This window comes from Rhinolophus hipposideros (genome assembly GCF_964194185.1).
Source record: "Rhinolophus hipposideros genome assembly, chromosome: 6".
NCBI lineage: Eukaryota > Metazoa > Chordata > Mammalia > Chiroptera > Rhinolophidae > Rhinolophus > Rhinolophus hipposideros.
In genome coordinates this window covers 5,189,713-5,212,892 of record NC_138052.1, presented here as the reverse complement: position 1 = coordinate 5,212,892, position 23,180 = coordinate 5,189,713, and the positions used below count along the sequence as shown (strand labels likewise).

The 23,180-nt window shown below is 40.8% G+C and overlaps 1 protein-coding gene across 3 annotated transcripts in view; it reads right to left on the bottom strand.

Moving 5' to 3' along the window:
* Positions 1-22,847, bottom strand: part of CNTNAP5 (contactin associated protein family member 5) — an 800,511-nt gene extending 777,664 nt beyond the window's left edge. For all 3 annotated transcript variants that reach the window (XM_081051146.1, XM_081051149.1, XM_081051147.1), the window contains exon 1: positions 22,487-22,847. In XM_081051146.1, the coding sequence (XP_080907272.1) occupies positions 22,487-22,568 (82 nt within the window). In that variant the 5' untranslated portion in view covers positions 22,569-22,847. The remainder of the gene's footprint in view (positions 1-22,486) is intronic.
* Between the last annotated feature and the right edge of the window lie 333 nt (positions 22,848-23,180).

Below are 23,180 nucleotides of genomic sequence, written 5' to 3'. Positions count from 1 at the left end.
CATCATTTTTCTTGTTTTTATATTACTGTCACATAGTAAGCATTCAATTCCTAGGTCATGGCTGGTACTAAGGAAGAATGATTCGAACAAGCTGCCCTCTCACGTTCAGTCTTAGGGATATTTGAACTTCGGTGTGAAAGGATCCTCTCACGTCGGAGGTTTTAAAGGCCAACCCAGTAGTAACCTAATAAGAAATGTGTGCTCAACGCAGATCTGGCTCTCCAGCCCAACGTCACCCTGATTCCCTGGCTTCCTCTCAGAAGGCTCAGGAGTACTCAGGGGACGCAAGGCAGAGTAGTGGAGCCTTTGCCTCTCGGGGAATGATTTTTCACCTTTCTCTAGAAAGTATCCTTAGCATTAACAGCCTAATTGTGTGCTTTTCTTGAATGAAATACACCTGACCCTGTAACTTGACTTAGTAGAAGCGTGATCCGTTCATTTCTGTGGGTACCTAACATTTGAAGGAAAAAATGGACACCTCAGCCATCTTCTGATGCAATAACAATGATTAAAATTCAGGGGTTTCTCAGTGGGGGCAGGAGGATATTTAGAGACTTGAAAATTCTAGACATTAAGCTGTTCTTGTCTGTCTTTTTCTCTTTTGTGAAGGGATGGCAGGAGTGGGTTTGCAAAGGATAAAAGGACAGGTTATATATATTTTTTTTGAATCTCTAGTCTTTGTACTAAAAATGTTCATCCATATTAATTCAAGCTTGTTTGTGATGCGAATATTTGGCCACTGGCAAAATTGTGCATTCTTCAGTTTCTCTTTCCTGTCCTTGTCTTTTATATTCTACACAACTTTTCCCCCTTGAGGGGCTCTTCTCACACCCCTCACTCCCGGAAGCTCACACCCATCCTGTCGGGAGCTGGGAGAGGACTCCCGGCTCAGGCACACTTAGGAGGAAATCACTATCCGTGCTTTTAGAGTAAGACTGCTCCCTCCCTTCCCTGAGGACAAGGGAAGGGGGGGGGGTGTGGTAATGAGGCTCTCAGTGTCTCTGGCTTCATTTTTTCTGGATCATGGATGTGTTTTAGAAATCAGGTGAACTATCAGACCTGGATCCAAGAAAACGGCACAGGTGCACATAGATGCACCGTGCACAGAACCAGGAGAGTCACGACACTTCCTAAACACAAAATGAAAATCCTCACGAGTCCTAATGCAGAGTCCATGTGCGACTGAAAAGGTAGGTGAGGCTGGGCCAGAGGAGTAGGCCTGTCAATATCACTGCATTCCACTTTCTTTCCCAACACAGAAAGCCAGGAGTGGAGATGTGTGTAAAAATTGGTATTAGAATAAAAGTAAAGTGAGTATTAATATTATCATTGCCTACATAGTGCCTTTTTTATTAGAGGACACTGAGAGTAAGACACACACACAACTATAACCCTCTGTATTATTATAAGGGTGACAATTATCTTCCACTTTGAGATTTAAACCTCTAGTGTAATTTAATTTAACAGTGCGATTTAGCTTGGGACCTTTTGAAAGGTTTTTTTTTGTTTTTGTTTTTGTTTTTGTTTGTTTGTTTGTTTGTTTTTTGCTTTGCCTCCCTCCCCTCCTGCCAAACCTTAATGACTCTGTTGTTTAGTATGCATACCACATTTAACGGTTCTGTTTACTCCAGACCTTGTGCAAACCAGGCTCAGTGACCCAGGTTCCACAAGGAAACCTCCAGGACACTGACTTGAAATTTTTTACATCTGCAGAAGATCCATTCCTATCCCTGAAACAAACCAGTTTCTGGGAAGTGCCTTTTCCATGACTCAGTTTACTCTAGGTATTGCCTGACCAACTTCTCATTTCCTTTGTTCTGTCTCTCCTTACTGCCTGTAAAACCTTTGGGCCATGCTGGGGGCGGGTGAGAGAGGGGAAGGTGGTGGCATGGTGGATGGTCTTTGGACAGGAGTCTGCCATCCTGGCCTTCTGAATAAACCTGCTTTTCTTTCCAGCAACCGTGTCTCTTGAGTTTTGGCTTTCGTGGGTGGGAGAAGCCAGACCTTTAGCAAGGTAACATTACGACACAATCTAGTAGCTCTGTCTTTAAAAGGGGGTGGGATGGAGACAGCCATTTTCAATTGGAGGTCAAGCTGAAAAACTTTATGTCGGCCCACAGAGATTGATTCAGGGATACTCTTTGAAAAGGTTTTTCTGAGAAGTCTCTAAGTCAGAGAAGAGTGAACCCACTAACCCTGAATTTCTGGGTACACATTTCGAAGACAGAGACATGTTTGAAACCTTTGAAAATTCCATGAGATTGTTTTTTCCAGGAGATTTTATATTCTACTCCAGAACATATCTGTGCTTTCTAGAAAAATAATAGAAAAGAACAATGAAACTTAGAGCTGGTTCCTTGAAAGGATAAATGAAATTAACAAATCTCTAGCAAGACTCATCAAGAAAATAAGAGTCCAAATTAAAAAAAAAAATCAGAAATTAAAGAGGAATGATTATAACCAACACCACAGAAATACAAAAAAAAATAATTAAAGAATATTATGAACAATTATATGCCAACAAACTGGGCCAAAATAGAAGAAATGGATACATTTCTAGAAATATACAGCCTTCCAAGACTAAACCAGGAAGAAACTGAGAAACCACACAGACCAATTACTGGCAATGAAATTGAAGCAGTAATCAAAAAATTCCCCAAAAACCAAAAGTCCTGGAACACATGGCTTCACAGGTAAACTCTACCAAACATGTAAAGAATTAATACCTACGCTTCTCAAACTATTCCAAAAAATTCAAGAGGAAGGAACACTTGCAAATTCATTCTATGATGCCAGAATTATCTTGACACCAAAACCAGACAAAGAGGATGAGATGGAGGGAGGGGAAGAGAGAGGGGAGAGAGGACAGAGAAGAGAGAGAGAGAGAGAGAGAGAGAGAGAGAGAGAGAGAGAGAGAGAGAGAGAGAGAGAGAGAGAGATACAGGTCAATATGCTTGATGAACATAGATGCAAAAATTCTCAACAAAATATTAGCAAACTGAATTCCACAGCACATTAAAAAGACCAAACACCATGATCAAGGGGGATTTGTATCAGGGATGCAGCAGTGGTTCAACATCCACAAAACATGACTGTGATTCATCACATCAACAAAACCAAGGCTAGAAATCATGATCATCTCAATAGATACAGAAAAATAATTTGACAAAACTCAACATCCATTTATGATAAAAACTCTCCACAAAGTGAGTCTAGAAGGAAAGTACCTTAACATAATAAAGGCCTTCTATGACAAGCCCACAGCTAAGATCACACTCAGTGATGGAAAGTTAAAAGCTTCCTCGAAGATCAGGAACATGAAAAGGGTGCCCACTCTCACCACTAGTTTTCAATATAGTATTGGAAGTCCTAGCCACAGCAAACAAATAATAAAAAGTAATCCAAATTGCAAAGAAAGAGGGAAAACTCTAATGCAGGTGACCTGATACTATATATAAGAAACCCTAAAGAATCCATCAAAATTAATACAATAAATGAATTCAGTAAAGTAGCAGGATACAAAATATACAGATATCTGTTATGTGTTTTCTTTAGTACTAAAGTAATGTGCATTTCTTAACCTTTGAATGATATCGGTGCTCCAGAAAGATGGGCTTTCCTTATTCGTGTGTGTGTGTGTGTGTGTGTGTGTGTGTGTTTCCTCATTATCATTGTTTCCTTCTGTGGTGGGGATGATGTTATAGGTACAACTGAGAAGCCTGGGATCAGAGATGAGGTTTCCCTGAATGACGTGTGTCTTCCATATGCTGAGACCATCTCACAGCATCTATATCACAACCACTGAGAAGATATAAGCAGCCATAGTGTTTTTTGAAAAATGTAAGCAAGAGTAAAAGCACAGAGGGATACTACTTACTAGGGACCAACATACACCATTATCTCCACAAGGTAGAACCTCAGGCTTGTGGGACTCTGTCTTTCACTATGAAAGTAGCCATGGTTTATATTGGGAAATTGAATGTCTGTCTTCACCAAAAGCTAAAATCAGTTCCTAGTTTGGAACTGGTACTCAAAAAATATTTGTGAAATGAATGTGATTTCCTCCAATCAACCAAAATGAGATATTGAGAAACCTTTAGGACCTCAGCTCCTCATCAGGCTGTAATCCTCTCCTCAGTGGAAATAACATAATGCTTCAGAATCAGAGACCAAGGTTGGATCTCAGGTCAACCATGTAAAACTTCGTAATTGTATGGATTTGGGCAAATTACTTGGCCTCTCTAAGCCCACGTTTCTAAGAAATACTAACCGCCTACTGCTGTGGGGCAGATTAATGGTAATGCAGGTTGATGATAAGGTCTGGCACACAGTAGGCAGTCAATAATGGTGGCTACTATTACTATAAAAAGAGATTATATAAGATGCATTTCCTCACATTGAATTGTAATTTGACAAATTTGTAATAAAAAAATGGAAACCAATAAAAGGTAATATATAATTAAGAGCTTAAAGACGCAATATGTTGTATAGGTTTTAAGGGTTTACAGAACAGCAAAGTTAATTAAGACTGGAGAAGAGAGGACCAGAACCTGACCGTGGAGAAGATCTGTGAAGGTAGAGGTTAAGATGAGAGTTTACAGTTTACTCAGCATAGGAGAAACCACCAAGATAACATGTTGCAAGCTATCTTTGAGAAAAGTGAGGAGAACCATTTGTATCAGTTGAGGGCTAATTAAGTGAAGACATGAATGGCAGAAAGGTGAGACAACAGTGTCCTGGAGATAATAAAGCTCTTGGTGTTTTCTAGCTTGACTCATTTTACACTTGAAGTTTTATGTTGTTGTAAAACCTTCCTGAATCTCCTCTGTAACCCAGGTTTTCTTATGGCCATCACACTGTGGTCCCCACAGTTAGCAAGACCAAATCCGAAGAAAGGACTGTGTTCTCTTGTGAACATTATTGATAAAGGAGACAATGTACAAATAAGGGAATCTGATGGTGGTAAGTCCAAAGAAGAGGAGCCATGTTGTAGGAAAAACAAAGGAAAATGAGAGATAATAAGAGCAAGAGAAATGGGGTTGCTATCCTTAGGTATCTGCAAAACAAATCATGATGAAGAAGGAGGACCCTTGGTTTGAGATGTTCGGAGAGTAAAGCTCAGGTTTTGGTGCTATCTGGAGATAGATCAGGGCACAATGGAAGGAAGGATGCCCTGGTAATTACACTTTTTGTGGAAGAACCTGACCTGTCCTGTAGAGTCATTTTTCTGCATTTAGAAGAAGTAGGATGGAGAAGCCGCCTGTCTGGAGTGCTTTTAGGGAAAGTGGAGATCTACTTAGGTTATGGAGGTCATGGATGGACCGCAGTAACTCCAAAGGTCTCCATTTTCCAATCTTCAGCCTCTGACTTTTATAACCTGCCTTTTGCAAAAAGCAGAAATCCAGTAGAGGCCAAGGCCAACCATCCCATTTCCATTGAAAAGACAAATCAAAGACTGTAGATCTGTTTTTAATTGATTTTAAAAATTGAATATTGGATTAGAGCAGGTAAGCAATCAAAGCTAGCATCCTTATCTAACTGACCTTGGAGCTGCTAAATAAGGTAGAAAATGTCATTTGAATTGATTGATTTATGGACTTTCCTGAGCAGTGTCCCTATGTCACCTCAGAAGCACTTGCATAGGCCACTTTTGCAACTTTACTTTCATCCCAGAACTTCCCAAATATATATGCATGCTAAAGAGGACGTATTAAAAAACAAACAAACAAAAAAAAAACTCAAATAATTTGAAAATGCTTTACTATTAAACAGACTTTAGCAATTGCATAGCATTCTGCCAAAGGTGGCCTGACGAGGTGGTTTTCAAGACGAGACTGAAAGTTGAACCACAAAGTAACTAGAAAAACTGAAAAATGAAATTTATCTTTACAGTTCTCAGTCTGGGATATGTCCCCTTCCTCCCTCTTCATATTATGCCCACATCTCCCCTGTCATCCCATGTTTCTGAAAGTCCATGGGGACGGTACAGCCAGGCCATTACTCCTCCAAGTAATATAATTAAAATAAACATTAACATTAAAAACATATCAATATATATTTCTCCAAAGACATTCCTTATCTCATCTGTTATTCACAATAGTAGATAGTAAGTGCAGATATTATCACCCTTATTTGGGAAAAATGTGTAATGATGAGCACAAAGTCACACAGCAGTAAGTGGCCTAATCAGAACCAGGATTTATTTTTTCTTCTATGGGAATCTTTGTACAGGACTAGATGTTAGAAGTAAGGCTTTTTTGTTTGGTTTGGTTTTGTTTTGTGTTGTTTTTCAATTAACACATGATGGTCCATGAGTGACTAACAGACCTAAACAGTTTCACAAACTTTGGACATGTTGCCATTTGGGGCTAGATAACAACCTGTTGTGCAGTGCAGTCTTGTGCATTGTCGGATGCCTACTAACATCCCCGGCCTCCACACACTAGATGCCAGTAGCAAGCTCCCAGTTGTGACAACTGAAAATGTTTCCAGATGTTGCCAAATGTCCCCTGGGGCAAAATTGCTTCCATTTGAGAACTACCGATTGAGTACTATCAGGTTTAATGTATTTACGATAGAAATGCAAACTAATTGACAGGGAGCGCATATGTGTGCTGTACACAGGCATGTATGTGCGTGTACATGTAAATGATAGACAAAAAGAAACCTCCCAGAGTCTTTGGCTTCTTCTAGGAATCAGACCTTCCTAGTACATGGCTGCGCACGCACACACACACACACACACACACGCACAAAAGGAATAAAGAAGCAGAGGTGCTATCTTGGCTCTAATTCCTCATCTGGGATGAGAATTAGATGGTGTGTAACACGAGACTTCTATTGGTCAAGTGAGGCATTTTTATTTCAAAATGACATCATTTACCCAATGAAGTTACAAAACAGTTAGATATAGGAACCAGTAAGTCAAACTGAATTTTCTAACAAAAATTTATATTTATGTGGAAAACAGAGAGATCTTTACCCCAAACAATGTATCGACAAGGATGTGAACATCAACAGAGTTATACATTCTTCCCTTGAATTGATTTTGTTTCATTTGCTCAGATGTTTCTTGGATTAACTTTATTAATGAATTTTCAGAGTTGTCTATTCCCTTGACTACTAAGCCACAGTCTGTGCTTAATTATCATATTCTTTCGTAAACCCAGGTCTTTTCTTAGACCATCAATGGCTAGAAGAGATTTACTGATTTGATAACTACATTAATCAATCTTGTTTACAAAGGACAAAAAAGAATGCAATATGTGTGTATCTTTATACAGAAAATCACATACATTCCATGCTTACGTAATAGCACAAAGCACCTTTCACAATTATACTTTTATTGAAATGTCTTATTGGTTCTTTTAGAACTAGAATATTACTTAGTAAGTGTATATATATATATACGTATATATACGTATATATATATATACATATATACGTATATATATATATCTGTTACATACACACACACACACACACACACACACACACATATACCGGGGGTGACAAAAACATGTATACATATTTTAAGAGATGTTATCTATGCTCAAGCAGTAGTTCACCATAACCAGAAGTGTCTGTATGCTGATGGTAACCACTTTGAGCACCTCTTGTAATTGCAGAAGCCAAACGTGACTTGTATTCATCTTTGGTTATCAGTATATATTGAGTATTACAATTTTAATAGGTTTTCCCTTCTTAAAATGTGTATACATTTTTTGGCACCCTCTGTGTGCATGTGTATATAAATATATGATTTGAGTACTCAAAATTATATATGCAAATATCAGAGGTGCAAAAAAAATGTATACACATGACTTGTAGTCATCCTTTGTTATTGGTATATATTGAGTATTACAATTTTAACACAGTTTTTTTTCTTTTCTTAAAGCGTGTATACATTTTTAGGCACACTCTGCATGTGGATATATACACCTATAAATATACAAAATTATACACATATATACACAAAATTATATACATAGCTACTCAGTACTCAAATTGATAAAAGACTGATGACAAGAACATGAAATCTTTCTATTGTAGTCTCAAAATTTTAGAAAGAATTTCAACCTGGTTTCATACATTAAAACATGCCTAAACATGTGGTACTGACTTTTGTTAATAAAGAAGTGAGCACCATGACAAATTCTCTCTCTCTCTCACACACACACACACACACACACACCACACACACCTCCAAAACACAGACATGATAAGGTTATTTCAAAACAACAAATCAATACCTTCAAACCTAAGGAAGCACTTTGTAATTATGCGTCCCAACCTGCAATGTTCTTTAATTAGATCATTGTGGAAGGAGCTTTGTGTTTCTCAGGGAACAGTATCTTGGCCTAAATAAATTCCAAAGCCAAGATATTTATTAATTTCATGTACACTTATTATCCATATGCTCAAGTTTCATTATCTCCTGATTACATTACGGAAATATCAAACTGAATATACCTGAAGTTTTGCATTCTGTCCATTGATAAAAGAACCACAGGAAAAAACTATTTTAAAAAATAACCACAGTGCATTAGAACAAAAAGCCTGCTTACTGAGTAGCCACAGTGAAACATGTTCGCACACCTCCCGATACTGTTTATCCAACTTTTTGGCAAAACAAACTAAATTTCAGAAAATAAATATCAGTTTTCATCCAAATGAGAGTTCCAGTTCATTATCTAGAGAGGTCAATATTCACAAAGGTGACACCCAAGTCAATATTGACCTTGAGGAATAATACATTTCGACATTTACCAAAATCAGTAGTTTACGAAGAGTGTGCACACATGTAAAATTCTACCTGGCATGTGGACCATGAAACAAAACTAATAATAATGTATATGTATATATATGTGTGTGTGTTAAATGATTTATTATACTCATTCTATTAAGAATGCAGAGTAAGACCATTTAGAATTCCCTTGGGGACTTATTTTTGTATGTGAAATGCTGTGTAGATCTAAATGCAATGTGATTTTCTAATGGATGGTACTCCAAGCCAACAATCAAGCACATGGTTAAAATTAACAGTCCGATCCCAATCAGAAACCAAGATTGAGTACAGACACGCACCAATTTTCTTTCATTTGTAACCTTTCATCACTTCTAGTCACATTTATATTAGGGAGCTCTGAGAACTAATCGAGGCCAAGTGCATGTCTCACAAAAGTTAGGAGACAGAGGCATGTGGTTATTGAGGAAGCATCAATCGGTGTGCCGGCACTCAGGGCTTGGCCCCATAATGCCCCTAATCCAGGCTTGCTGTCTGTGCTTGGGTTTAACTTAACCTGTCTATGCTTTAATTCAATGTGCCAAGTGGTTATTTTGCCATTCACTGTATGGCTAACATGAAATCCCTTCTTTTAAGAAGGTTCCAAGGAGATATCTGGGATGGGGGTGGATAATATGAGGGTCTTCACAAGATACCTTTTCTTTAAAATAAGTAGAGCTATTGATTATTAAGGAGATCAAAACGAGGAGACATTTCTTTGACAAGCTACTGCCTTTCCAAATCAATAAATGCCAAGAAGATTCTCTTGCCCTGAGACTTATATAAAATAGCAACAAGAAAAAACAGACTCCCAAAGGGTTAAAAATAGGCACCTGGGCAGAGGCAGTATTTAAAGTGTTAATGACATCAGCAGGTGATTGACTGATTCAAACAGAGGCAGCCTGCTGGCACCCAGGGGGCCTTGCTGCTGCCCAGCAGCCCTGGTAACCATTAAGGGTACCATCCTGCCTTTCCTCAAAACCTCCATAAGCCTAATCACTTTTGCGTAAAATTATATACTTAAAGATCCCTGCAGTTAGGGATCCCTGCAGTTAGGGAACACTGCCATCTTCACAGGGTCCTTCCATGAAGAATCAGACAGAAGAGTAGATCGGGTGATGGGATTCTGCACCTCCTCTCCCCATTTTCCCCAAAGCAGCAATCTTTGCAACTCATTTTTCAAACTGAAATTCTATGCAAGATTTAATTTTGGAAACCAAAAGTTCTGCTCTTAAAATAAGTTGAAATATTCAGGCCTTATGCCTTGAAACACTAATTCTTTTTGACAGCTAGAACACAGCATTTATTAATTGCCTCCGTGTGAAATACTTCAGGATGCTCTATGTCCTTTCCTGATAGCAGCCGTTGTAGAGGAAGAGAAGTAAGACTGGAAGGGTGCTGGGCATCCAGCAAATGACTTAGCCTTTCTAAAACCAAGTCAAGAAAAAGGCTGAAAAGGAGGGCAGAGAGAGATGCGCAAACAGACCTCACAAGAAAGCCAATAGCCCAGGCTGAGGGGCAAATGCAGGGGAGCAGAGAAGCAATCAGAGAATTCCCTGGCGTGACTTTCCACACAGCGCGCCTCTGATGAAAGTTTACACATGGGCTGACTTCCTCTACCAGGCAGACACTTTGAGGCCAGCAGGGTAGGTGCCCACAATTGCACCTAGCATGTGTGAAGAATAACAGTATAAGGTATGCACTTGTTAAATCCAACCCCTTCTGTTTCCACTGGGTGAAAGGAGATTGTGGGGTCGACGTGGGATGAACTCTTCAGCTCAAAGACGGGAACAGACCTGAATGCCACTCAGCCCTTGCCTTCCTTGAACCTATGATATGCACACCACAAACAGGGGTTTTCTTAATAGCACCAAATAAAAAACAAAAAACAAACAAAAGCCACAGAACATCTATCTCACAAATTCTAGGATGGGTGAAGTATGATACAGTGATGAAAATGCCAGATTAGTGAGAAGGTCTATAGAGAGCTTAAAACAGGAACGGAATCCACTGATGACAGAATCCATGAGGCTATTAGTGCCTGATAGGCATAGAGCCCGACCACAGAGGGTTGATGGCACAAGCTTTAATGACTAATACAACCAACTTTTACAAATGGTTAGAACTACAGAATCTGTTCCCCGCAGGGACTTCCAGATGTGGGTGAAGAACTGCCTGCAAGGTTAGATTAAGGTGACGTGCACACTGCTGGGGCATCTCTAGGTTTAGACTGAGAAGCCTTTTTCTCCATGGATCAGGGAGAGAGACTGGCTCTGAAAAATTGAACATCTCCTCGGGTTTAAGAATAGCTCAGCCTTGGTTTTGGGTTCAGGGAAACAGCGGGGAGAGTGAAAAAAAAAGTAGGGATTCTGGAGTCAAGCAAATATAGATGACAAGCCCATAGTGACCACCTCCTAGCTACTTGGTCTTGGCTAAACTACCTAACCATCCACGGCAGCACATGCTCACTCTACAATATTTTAAATACTAAATCCCCTGAGTTCTCATGTACTTTTTTTTTCTTTTTTCTTTTTCTTTTTTTTTTTTTTTTTTTTTCTGGTGATGAGCACGTCAATGGAAAAGTTTGAAAAGCATTAGCTTCTACCAAAAAAAAAAAAAAAAAAAGAAAGAAAAGCGTAAAAACTAATCACGTAGTATGCGTAAATCTTAACTGAAGCCAGCAGAGTGAGGGAAGAACAACTATATCTGGGACTATGGTGAGGAATAAAATGAGACCTCATCAGGTCCCACCCCTGCAGGAGGTGTAGGGTTGGAAACCCACTCAAGGAACTGGCACATTACTTAACTTTATCTCTGATCTCCAATGTTCCAACATTCCAATCTGCTGCTTTCATTTCTTTTGATTGTGTCAAAAGGTTCCTGATTGTTGTACAATGAAAGGCATTAATCTCTCTTTTAATATCCTGGTGAGCTCAGCCTGTTTCCAATCAGAAGGAATCTGCCCTCGTTGACCCCAATCCTGTCACCTGGCAGAGCTCATTCCCTCAAAGGTAAATTTCCTGGCTGTGGCAGCACACCGCCTGGCCTGGTGACTGCAGTGGGTGACACACAGACTGGGGTGAGTCTGAGCTGACTTCTTCCTGCCCCTCCAAAAATCTCCATTTCTGTTCACTATAGGCTGTGGGTTTCTTTTCCTTCTGGGAAATGATAAGATCTTCTCACATCCCATTATTGATTAATCATAATCTGCAGCTCACACAACAGTCAGTTGACAGGAAATGGAGCCACAGGTGGTTTCAACAGGAAAGGAGAGACAGGGAAGTTGTCCCTTCATTTAGGAATCCTTGAAGGCATAAATAGGGCAAAAGACCCACAAAGCCTGTGCCCCTGGGTATATGTGGCCATCTGCCATGGGTCAAGTGAATCAACTTTGCTCATCAATTTTTAATTGGAGATGGTGGTGAAATATTTTTATTGTAACATAAACATGGACATAGTATGCAGAAGAATTCAAATTTGCCTGAATATGTAAAATATAAAGTTCAAGAAATTACATGCTTCAGAGGCACTTGAAGCTGAGCTCTCGGAATTCCCGTGGTTCTCATGCACTCTTTTTTTTCCGGTGAAGTCTGGAAAGCAAGAGCTTCAGCAACCAAATATAAAAACAAGTCATTTAGTAAATGTTAATTGAAAGAGGCAGAATGAAGGAAGGGAGATGAAAAGAAAGACAGAGATGGAGAAGATGAAAGAAGAATGCTGCGGAAGGGAGGAAGGAGGAAAGAGGAAAGCAAAGGAGGGAGCATCGGGAGGAAGGAGGAAAGAGGAAAGCAAAGGAGGGAGCATCAGAAGGAAGGCACACTGGAACAAAGGAAAAGAAATGCTGAAGATGAGGAAGCAGAGAGTAAGGATTTAGGGAAAGGAAAGAGGTGTTCAATAAACAGAGCAAGAATAAAATGTAGGGGCCACAGTGCATGGCTTAGTTTGAAGGGATAGTACTGTCTTTTGTCACTTCTGGAGCTAGGTGGCCAGCAATCCTAATCTGTCCCCTCATCAACTGCTTTTCAGTCAACAAAAGGCTTTTGTGAAGGTACAGGGAAGTGCACTCTGCACAGTATGCATTTCACAAATACTTTTTGAATGAATGCATGAGGCAGGTGAAAGTGGAATAAGCTTTTATAATTCCTCAGTCATTGTACTAGCACCTGATTTTTCACCAAACATTAACAAGAAATAAGGGGTAGGGAGATGGTACATGAGGGTAAATGGGGTCAACTATATGGTGATGGAAGGAAAACTGACTCTGGGTGGTAAAGACACAATGTGATATATAGATGATGTATTACAGAATTGTACCTGAAATCTAGGTAACTACTAAATGTTGTTACCCCAATAAATTTTATTTTACAAAAAGATAGCTAAAACATTAAAAAGACAGAAAAAAGAATACTTCTACTATTTGTTCACAGAAACCTGGCTTCAGTAGTACTCACAGAGGAAATACAGGTCTCTCAGCTTTCCAATTTTACCTCCATCTGCCCATGTCTCCTACCAATGGAGGGCTTAGGGTACTGAAAACACTCCACACATGCCGTCCAGGGTCACTGATTCTATCAAGGTCCGTTCAAGGATACCTCCCCCAGAATGCTGATGTCTTCTACACATTCCTGCTCAGTTTTCTGGAGGGGATGTGTTTCTTACGTGTCTAGATGAATCTCTATTCTCCACTTTCTTATGAGGCTCCCCTTGTGAATTTTGTCAGCAAGCGGGTCCACTGGCAACTGCCCAGAAGCAGTGATCATACTATTATGACAGAACCCAGGATTCACGTAAAAAAATCCCGATGGTCACGTTTCTCAACAAGGTGGTGACCAATTCTGCCCATAGTCTTTTTGATGTAGGAGTTAACATGAGAACAATTGCTATTTGTCTTGGCAATCACTCAGCTCTCTGATTACCCCGCTGAAGGGAGAGTAGGTCTTTCTATCTTTGCTGGAGAAAGGAAATGTAGTTGTCTCTGCCCTAATTAGTATGATAACTGGTTTTGAGAGAATCCATGGTGAGGTTCGTTAGTACTTATAACAGCAGGTATGCATGATTATTGAATGCCCACATCATGGGTATTTGATAGTGACTCATATCATACCTACACTGACTACAAGAATCATGTTAGTGTGCACAGGAACTATCCTTCTAGTGAGAATGAAATCAACCCAGAACTGTGTGATGCAGGTGCTTTTCAACATCCTTTACTGCTGCGCTATTGCCCACCTACTTCGCTTTCAGCCTTGAAATAAGGAGGTTAAGCATGGGCAAAGCAGGAGAATCCTGAACCCTTCTCCAACTCAGAATATGTTCTTTCCCTGCCCCCGATACCCAGTACTCTCAATTCTCTAACTTTTCTGCAAAAAGTCTGTTTCTCTCAATCCACTGTAGTTCAGTACAGATTTAGATTCCTCTATTTCCTCTCCCACTGGGGCTCTGTGATTTAGGGCTTATTTCTATAAATTGAATGACTTTTCCCCACATTTACAGTTTCAGGGGACTGATGGAGTTAACAGAAGAGTTGTTTGGGGACAAATGGGTGTTATAATCAAGAGGCCTTTCCCCAGTGCCCAGGGGGTGGCAGATCCCTGTCAGGCCTGTCCTCAGAATAGGCCTAGCTGGGAGGTTTCATGTTTGGTTTTTGTGCCCCGACGGAGTTTGCAAGCAGCACTGGATCCAACAGACTTTTTTTTCTCCCTTCCTTTTACATCTTATCACAGTCATGAGCTCAGGGAACAGCCAATGGTAACACCCAAATTGCATGTCCTCCTGAGAGAAGGAGTAGGAAAGAGAGGAAGGAAAAGTAGGAAGGAGGGAGGAGGGAAGAGGGAGGGAGAGAACTGAACATATATACTCAGCTAACAGTGGTCCCGTCTAACACCTACAAGCACCTGTCGGTGAGGCAAGTTTCTTTAGCTTGCTATTTGCCTTGGATGGTCTTCAGAGGGATATTTCTGCTTCCAAAGGCGGATAGTTAAAAATCATACACATCATGAGTGGTGTTTTGGCATTTTTATTCACTTTTTTTCTATCTTCAACATTACTGTTGTCATGCTTTAAAACTCAATCAATTCAGCTGATCCAGTAAGCAGATGGCATTATTTAACCCCCAAGAATATGCACAAAAGCAATTAGAAACGTAGAGACATGGAATTTATGTCAGCAAATCAAATACCAATGATGGCAAATCAATGGGGCACGCCCAATTCCCCTTGTCTCTGTTCCCACTGAGCAATCACGGAGAGTAGTAATGATCCCGGGTTCACCCCCTGCCAGACGGAGAATGAGAACAGGGAGGTGGAGGTTTAATTACACATCCTTTAATGACTAGTTCTCACTCTGCCGACAAAAACCAGCATAATTTACAGACTAGAAGATGCATCAGGATGATGGATACAGACAGCATATGCTACATGGTGTCGTGCAAATATGAAATATACTGCACTGAGAATATGGTCATTTGGTATTCCCAGAGAAGAACTTCATTTCAGAGAACAGAGCACCTTTTCTAGCATCTATAGCTCTCATTTGTCAAAAACAATGGAAGCAGCTGTAGAATACATTTTAACCACAAATCTGTGCCTTCTGTGAGTTTACTAGCTCATATATGTCTATGTTTTGAATTAACTCGGCCATTATTTTCTTTCTGAATCTCTGCAACCTTTGGAGATTATGAAACTTCCTTCTTTGGGCCCTTATTAATGATCATCTGAGTTACTGTAATAATCTCTTATCTGGTTTTCTTACTACTAGTCTTGGCTCATTCTAGTTTATTCTTCACACAGAGGTTTTTTTTTAAATGCCCATTCTTCAGCTCCCAATTCCAATTCAACCACCTGAACTGCTCTTTCACGTAATAGCCCCCCCCCCACATGCTAACTTAGCATCTCCCAAACAATAATAAGGAACACTTGTTAGTTTAGAAACTAAACACAAAACAAATAAATTTTAAAATATTATGTATATTTAATTACATGTACAACATCCATCCATGACTCATTGCTTTGGGAGTAAAAATAAAAGACCCCATGCTTACCCATTTCTCTAGTTTCTTCTTCTATTCCTGTGCTTCTGAGCCACTCCTACTGGTAGTCACTACAAGACACCTTACTCTCATACCTTCACACAGAACACCTGTAATAATCTCCTTGTATTTCTCCCAGCCAGTGAAGTCTGAGTTTGTCTTGGCTTACTTTTCACTTCCCTCTGAGAGCCTGTCTGGATGTCCCAGCCACCTTACATTACATGTTACGCTTATCTTTGTCATAGCATTTATCATTTTGACATGATGAAAATTTCATTTTTCTGGCTGCCCACGTTCAAAGGTCCTTGAGGTCACAGACTATATCTTCTTATTCATTTTTATTTCTCCAGAACTATATATATATATATATATATATATATATATATATATATATATATGAGTTTTAGAAAGATAACCTTTAGTTCGGACTCATGCCTTCAATAAGTTTTCAAATGCGTAACACACACAAACCATTAACACTTAAATCTTCTCCCAACCGCGCAGCTTTAAAAGATGACATTGGAGACTCAGAATAATGCTGTCAGAGAAATGTTATAGGTTTGCAATAAAATAAGATCTTTCCCTGATTTACTACTAAAACCCCATTAAACAGAACCCATTTTTTTCCTTTTTATACCGAACCCTGGGCTATGAATAAGTTTTAAAGCAATATATTTGTAAATTTTCAGACTATATAGGAAACACTCATTAAAATCGCAAAAGCAAGCAAATTAGCTAAAATTTTGTATTGAGGGCAGAAGGATGAAGAGGTCTTCTCAACAAGGGACCAACGGCCATTTGACACACAGGTAGGATCATGTCAGCCGTGAGGTCATGGAAATGTGTAGGTGCTATGAGGGCAGAGGCCCACTGTTGAGCTCCCAGTTCCAATCCAACCACCTGAACTGCTCTTTCACTTAGCCCCACATGCAACCTTAGCACCCCCAAACAATAATAAGGAACACTTGTTACTTAAAAGAAACACAAAACAAATACATTTTAAAAGATTCGAGCAATAAAATCGTAGAAGGATTTTAATTTAGGAAATAATGTTTACTTGGAGACCGTTCATTTATTATCTCATTCATTCATGTGCCCAGTGTTTTAGTCATTGAATATAGGCAGTCAAATAAAATAGGATAATCATGGAACATGCCATTTAATTGGGGAGACAAGGATCATAAGAAGTTTTATTGAAATACAGTAGCAATATGTAAGGATACTTGACCCAGCCTGGGGAAAGTGTGCGTGTGTGTGTGTGTGTGTGTGTGTGTGTGTGTGTGTGTGTGTAGAGTTGGAAGAAAGTGAAGGAAGATGGGAAAAAATGGGAACGGGTATTCTAGACCAGGCAGACAGCATATGCACATAAATGATGTGAGGAGATGTGAGACAACCTCGTTTGTCCGTGGATACAAAGACGCTCCAAAACATTAGAAATTGGGGCATATGGGAGGAGTGGTCAGCATGAAACAGGGTATAGGCAGAGCCAGATCGGGACCATCCCTGTGTTGGAAAAAGGAACACACACCTGCTCTTTAATTAATATGTTTAGTCTGACATCTATGAACTTACAAGACACGATACTAATGGAGGTACCTTTCACGGTACTGTTACGTGCTTGTGTGTGTGCAATCGCCCGTCTGCATCAGGGCTCTAATCTTTCCCTACCAAGTTTTTATGGAAACTTGTAAAAGAAAAATAAAGCATCTGGTGCACATCTCGACACGAAGCCTCTTATCTTTGAACACTGTCATGTTTGGCATCTTGCACCGGATCTAGATTTAGAATGTTTGGAGTTTTTTAAGGTACGACTTGGGAGTTGGCCCTGGTGGAACCTGCGACTTCCAAGTCCTTTGCCAAGGATGGAGACCAACCGCAGGGATCCCAAGGCAGCTTGCCACAGATGCTCACACAGACCCCAACTAAGTGCAGGGGAATTCAGATCTTGCAAAGAGTGTGTTTTTTGGAGATTGATCCAGATCCCGACCCTGAGTTTTTGTTATTGTTTAGCTTTATGATCCTGGGAAAATCATTAACTTTATTCATCTGTAAAGTGGACTTAATAAAGTCTACCTTGTTGTGTTGCCTGGTCAAATTATGTGGACACAGCACGAATGAAAATCCTATTAAGTTGTTATTCTAAGTATAATTGTTTAATAACTTTGAGTACAATCACCCCAGAAGAATGTAAATGGAATGACCAGCAACATCGGCAGTTAAAGACAACAATACGTTTGACTAGACAGGACCTTAATAAGCATTTGATCCAACTCCTTCCTTTCATACACCCAGAACATTAGAACAAGTCAATAATAAACTTTTCACGGACACCAGACAGACATTGTCAGAGTTTTGATGAATGAAGACATCTCCTCTTATGAATTAAAAATGCCATTATTGGCTCCAAAACGAGTACACTGAAGCATCAACATAAAGTCCTACGGAGTGAATGACTATTGTATTCTGGACTTTCAGGTAACTAGCCCCCCCCCCACCTTCCTATATGACAAAGATGATTAGCTTGTATATAAAATCCATATTTCAGGTGACATAAGTTAAAGGGCTTTGGATCACCAACTAAACGTTTTAGGAACATTTCAAACTATATTACATACTTTATTTTGTAACAAATCGACACTGAAAAATAAAGCAATGTAATGAAGGAAAACTGAGTCCCACTAAGAAAGAAAAGGCAATGGGAAAAGGAGCAGAGGAAAAAGAAAACTTGCAACTTAGAGAACAGTCATTCATTAGATTGAGAATAAGATGGGAGGGGTGGGGAGTGAGCTTATTCTTACCGAAATAAATTTTTCCATAATTCTATAACCTTGTGTGGAAATTTTTAGTCTAGTTTTTCATTTGTATCTTCCGGTTGTGGAAATAAGAATCTGGTTTTGAGATGAGGTCTATGTGAAGAGAAAGGGAAGAGAGCTCATATGGACCATCAAAAATAAGCTCATTCAAACATGGGAAAATCTTTAGGTCTCTTCCAAATGAGTATCATATACCTCCTTCACTTCTGCTGATTGCAAATGCCACAAAAAGTATACCACAAACACTTTCCAGCTGAAAGAAATCAGGCTGATCATTGCTTGTTTATAATATTACCTATTGATTGGGTTTGTGTGTAAGCTTCAGATGACTCAAGCTATCGTGCATTTCTTTATTTGAAGATCTCTATAAACATGATTGGCGTCCTCTTATATTTTAGATGAAGTTATGCCTATGATGAAAGGGCTAAAATAAATAGTTTTTGATTTATCTTTCAAGGCTATTATCTTTGTGAACCTAATATGTAGCAGCAAACAGGTAAGATGTTTGGAGATCATTAAAAGTGACTTACTGGTCAAAATTAAGGCTCTTTATACTCACCTAACATCTGATTCGTGTTAAAAATGAAGTGACTCGTGACCCTAGAAGTGTCCCATGCATCCCACTTATCTTCTGAACACAAGTACTCCCATTATAAAGCTCTTTCATCATACCTAACGTTTGAAGAAAAGCTGTTCTGTTTAGGAATAGGTACGTATCCTAAATGCTGTCTTATACCTAAGCATGTGAGCACAGGCAGTTTGTATAACCCGATGGGCATTTGACATCCTAGCTATGGCACAACTAGGGCTAGAACTCTGTAACATTTCATACCCCTAGCTTCGCTTTCACCAACTATCAACTCAAATCGTTTATTCCTGTGTCAAAGGAGTTGATATTATATGTAAAAGCATTTTTCATTTAACATTGGCCCATCATATCTACATTTGAAATTCCCTCAGGGTAAATCCAAAGATATGCTGTAGCTATTTAATATCCTGAAAATCTGGAATGGGGGAATTTTCAGGGTTTTTATTACTCGTAGGTAATTATGTTCTCTACACAGTTTCATAATATCTATACCGTAGTGGTCTTCTAACCTTACTTTATTTTAATTTGGTTTAATTAGAAATATATAAAATCTATAATCGGCTAAGCATTCATTTTTCCCCTGCAGATAAATGCTCAAATTTTGGTCAGATTATGAGAAAATTAAACACACACACACACACACACACACACACACACACACCCTACACCCAATAGCAACAGCAAATTATTATTAGAAAAATGAAAACCAAAGTTGTTTTTACTGGCACAAAGTTCACAGATATGCACAGATACTATGGAGCATGTTGGATAACTAATGCATTTTCAAGACTACTGTCACAATGACAAAATGTTACTTCAAAATATAGAATGAATAAACTTGAAAAAACAACTTCTCCAAATAACTTATAAGCATGTACAATTTGACTATTCTTCAATATATGCATATAAATGTAAATGGGCTGTAGATAGCTCTTAAATAAAAGCCCTGTATTTAATGGATGAAGTGTGTGGACAATAGAGGTCTGGAAGAATTGTGGAATGTTCTTTTTCTTTCCTTAGAGGTTCTGCATCACAGGTTTTGAAGACTACAAAGATGTACTGAGTTCAGAAGTAATTTCCTGCTGCTATTCTATTGTTCACTGAATTAATACATTTGCTCAGCATAATAACAACATTTGTCATTAGTTTTTAAAAACACTGACCCCAAAATATTTAGCAAGCAGGGTGCATTCAGTTGAAATGTTGATTGGAAATAGGGAAATTAAACTGTCAGTGATGAAATATTAAAGCCCATTATCACAAAGCTTCATTTTAAATTTCGGAATTAGTTTTATTGCTGCATCAGTAATGATAAGCATGAGTCTTAAAGCCATGCCATGTAGGTTTTATAAGCATTATTATAACACAACCATAATTCAATTAATTTACAGAAAATGGCATTCTACAATTCACATTTCTCTTTGCTCTTAAGAAAATGTACTGCATAAGGAAGCCCCAACCAAATTCCTATAGAGCAGGCTCTATCTATTTCACCTTTATTCCTCACTCCACCTTTTTGTATCTCCAAAATGTTCACTATTCTCAGAGAGGTAAATGTTCCAAAGGAAAAGGGTGATTTCACTGCCACACCTTTGCACACTGGGACAATACTGACCTCTAGTGTTCTAGGAGGTATAAAAACTAGTTCAGCACCTTGCCTTACTTCCTCTTACTACACCATTTAGATGTTTTTCTAAAGCACCATGGGAGCAATTTCACTTAAAAGAAAAAGAAGGAAGAGGAGGAGGAGGAGGAGGAGGAGGAGGAGGAAGAGGAGGAGGAGGAGGAGGAGGAGGAGGAGGAGGAGGAGGAGGAGGAGGAGGAGGAGGAGGAAAAGAAAAATCAGATTCTAGCCTGTCCTCAGAAATAATCAGATTCCCTACCTGTCGTCAGAAATAATTTCTGAAGGAAGGGCCTTAGGATCCTCCCTTTTAGAGAAGCTGACCTCTTCAGCACTCCTTTAGAAATGCAAAGTTTAATAAAACCTTTATAAGGCATTACCACTAGCTATAGATTCTGGATCTCTAAAACTTCCAATCACGGCTAGAAACACTGGCTTTGCTTTGGACTATTTTCAGTAAATAACATTTATCCAATTCTCTTCCCTCGAGGTATAACTCTGGGTTGGATATCTTCCTTCAAGGCCCTCTTGGAGGGGTGGGTAGTGAATGAGAGGGACTCATAGTAATGAGTACGCTTACTACCTTTCTCTAAGAGTGATGGTTCAGATGACAAAAAAAACAGTATTAGCATGTTCCAATAGGGTGAAACATTTCTGAGGTTCCGGCGGGGTTAGTAGAAAGGGGAGCAAGCCCAGAAACTCAAGAAACCTTGAAAACCATCTTTGGAAAACACAGATGGCGTAATTGCATTCTTTCTCATTTAGGAGTTTGCAGAGCTGGAAAACTTCCCTTACTGCCTAGAGAGGCGGCTGAGCAACTGAGCGTAAACCCACCTCTGATGGTTCTAGGGATTTATTCAAGTTTGACCAACTGAGTTCTTTAAATACACAGTGCAGGTGTTGGATCCCCAGGTGTCCGCCCTCCCTATCTACTAAATTAAATGCTCTGCACTTGCAGACGTTGGTGCTTCACAACAGTGTACACTTAGTTAATACTCCTTAGATGTTCTTTGGCACAGATTTTGGGGATGGAGTGTGTATCAAAGCTCTTCCTCCTGTAACAGGCACATCCATTGATCTTATGGTTTGAATACGTTGGGCCATGACTCTTAGGCCAAAACTCCCAATCCTGCTAAACCATGCCCATTGGTTGCAAGATACCCCAAACGGAGCCTTCTCCCTAGTGAGAGTCATTTTTGAGAGGCACTAGGCATGCTGCAAACCCAAGGCAGCCGCATTCAGAGACGAGCTGCGGTCACCCAGTGCGGTGGCTGGGGGAATCTCAGTCCCCGGAAGCTCAGCCCCAGGCGGCGTTTACCATCGGAACCAGGGGCCTTCTCGGGAAATGCCCTGGCTGAGGTCACACTGGCACGGGGCACCAGGGGCTAACGGGAGGCTCAGGGAAAAGACCCCTCCCTTTCCCCCTGAACTTTGCGAATGGCGAGAGGGCAGAAAATCCAGCGGGGATGGATCCTCCGAGCTCTGCTAACTTTCGGGATGGTTAGAGTGATGGAACGACACCAACCAGCATTTGTGACACCTTTTCCTCTGCTCAGAGCAGGCACAACTGAACAGGCTTGGACAGGCAGGTACCTTCCCCAACGCCAGCGTTTCCCACCTCCGCTGCCCACCCTCAGTTCCGGGTACTCACAATTTGTCGCCGTTGATCCTAAATGCCACACGCCGGAGAACAGCAAAGTGAAAACGCTGACCAGCAGGGGTACAGCATCCATTTCCCCGAGTGCGCGGTGTCTCTCACTGGAACCCCAAATCCGCCGGCGCCCGCCGCGGCGTCTGCGGTCTCGGCCCCCTCGTCGGTGCCTCCCGCACCGCTCGCCCTGCCCGCGCCCCGCGGAGAGGCGCTCGCCGCTTCACTCCATCCCGCGCCCGGATGCACCACGGAGCCCGCAGCGGGTCTGCTCCGGAACCCAGGCTGGGGCCACCGTGCCCGCGCCCGCCTCGCCCGCCGCCCTCTCCTCTGCGCTCCTTAAAGACGCAAGTCCAAAGCCGACCGCCACCGCAGGCGCCCACTCGGTGCCGCCGGAGCCGGAATCCACGCCCGGCCGGCGCGCGGCCCCTTATACGCGCTCGGCTGCGCGGCGCCGCCCCCGGCCGGCCCGCCCTGCGCTCCCCCGTCGGAGCGGCCGCGGCCGCTGTGCCCCCGGCTCGGCGCCCCCCCCGCGGCCCGGCGCCGCGTGCGCCCCGGCTACCGGGGGGGGGGCGGGGGGGAGGTGGGGGGGGGTCGGTCCGGCTCTCCCCTCCCCCATGTGGGGACGAGTAAAGGTACTGACATCTAAACAAGGGTTTTGAAGAACGCTGCGGAGGGGGTCCTAAAACGTGTTGGC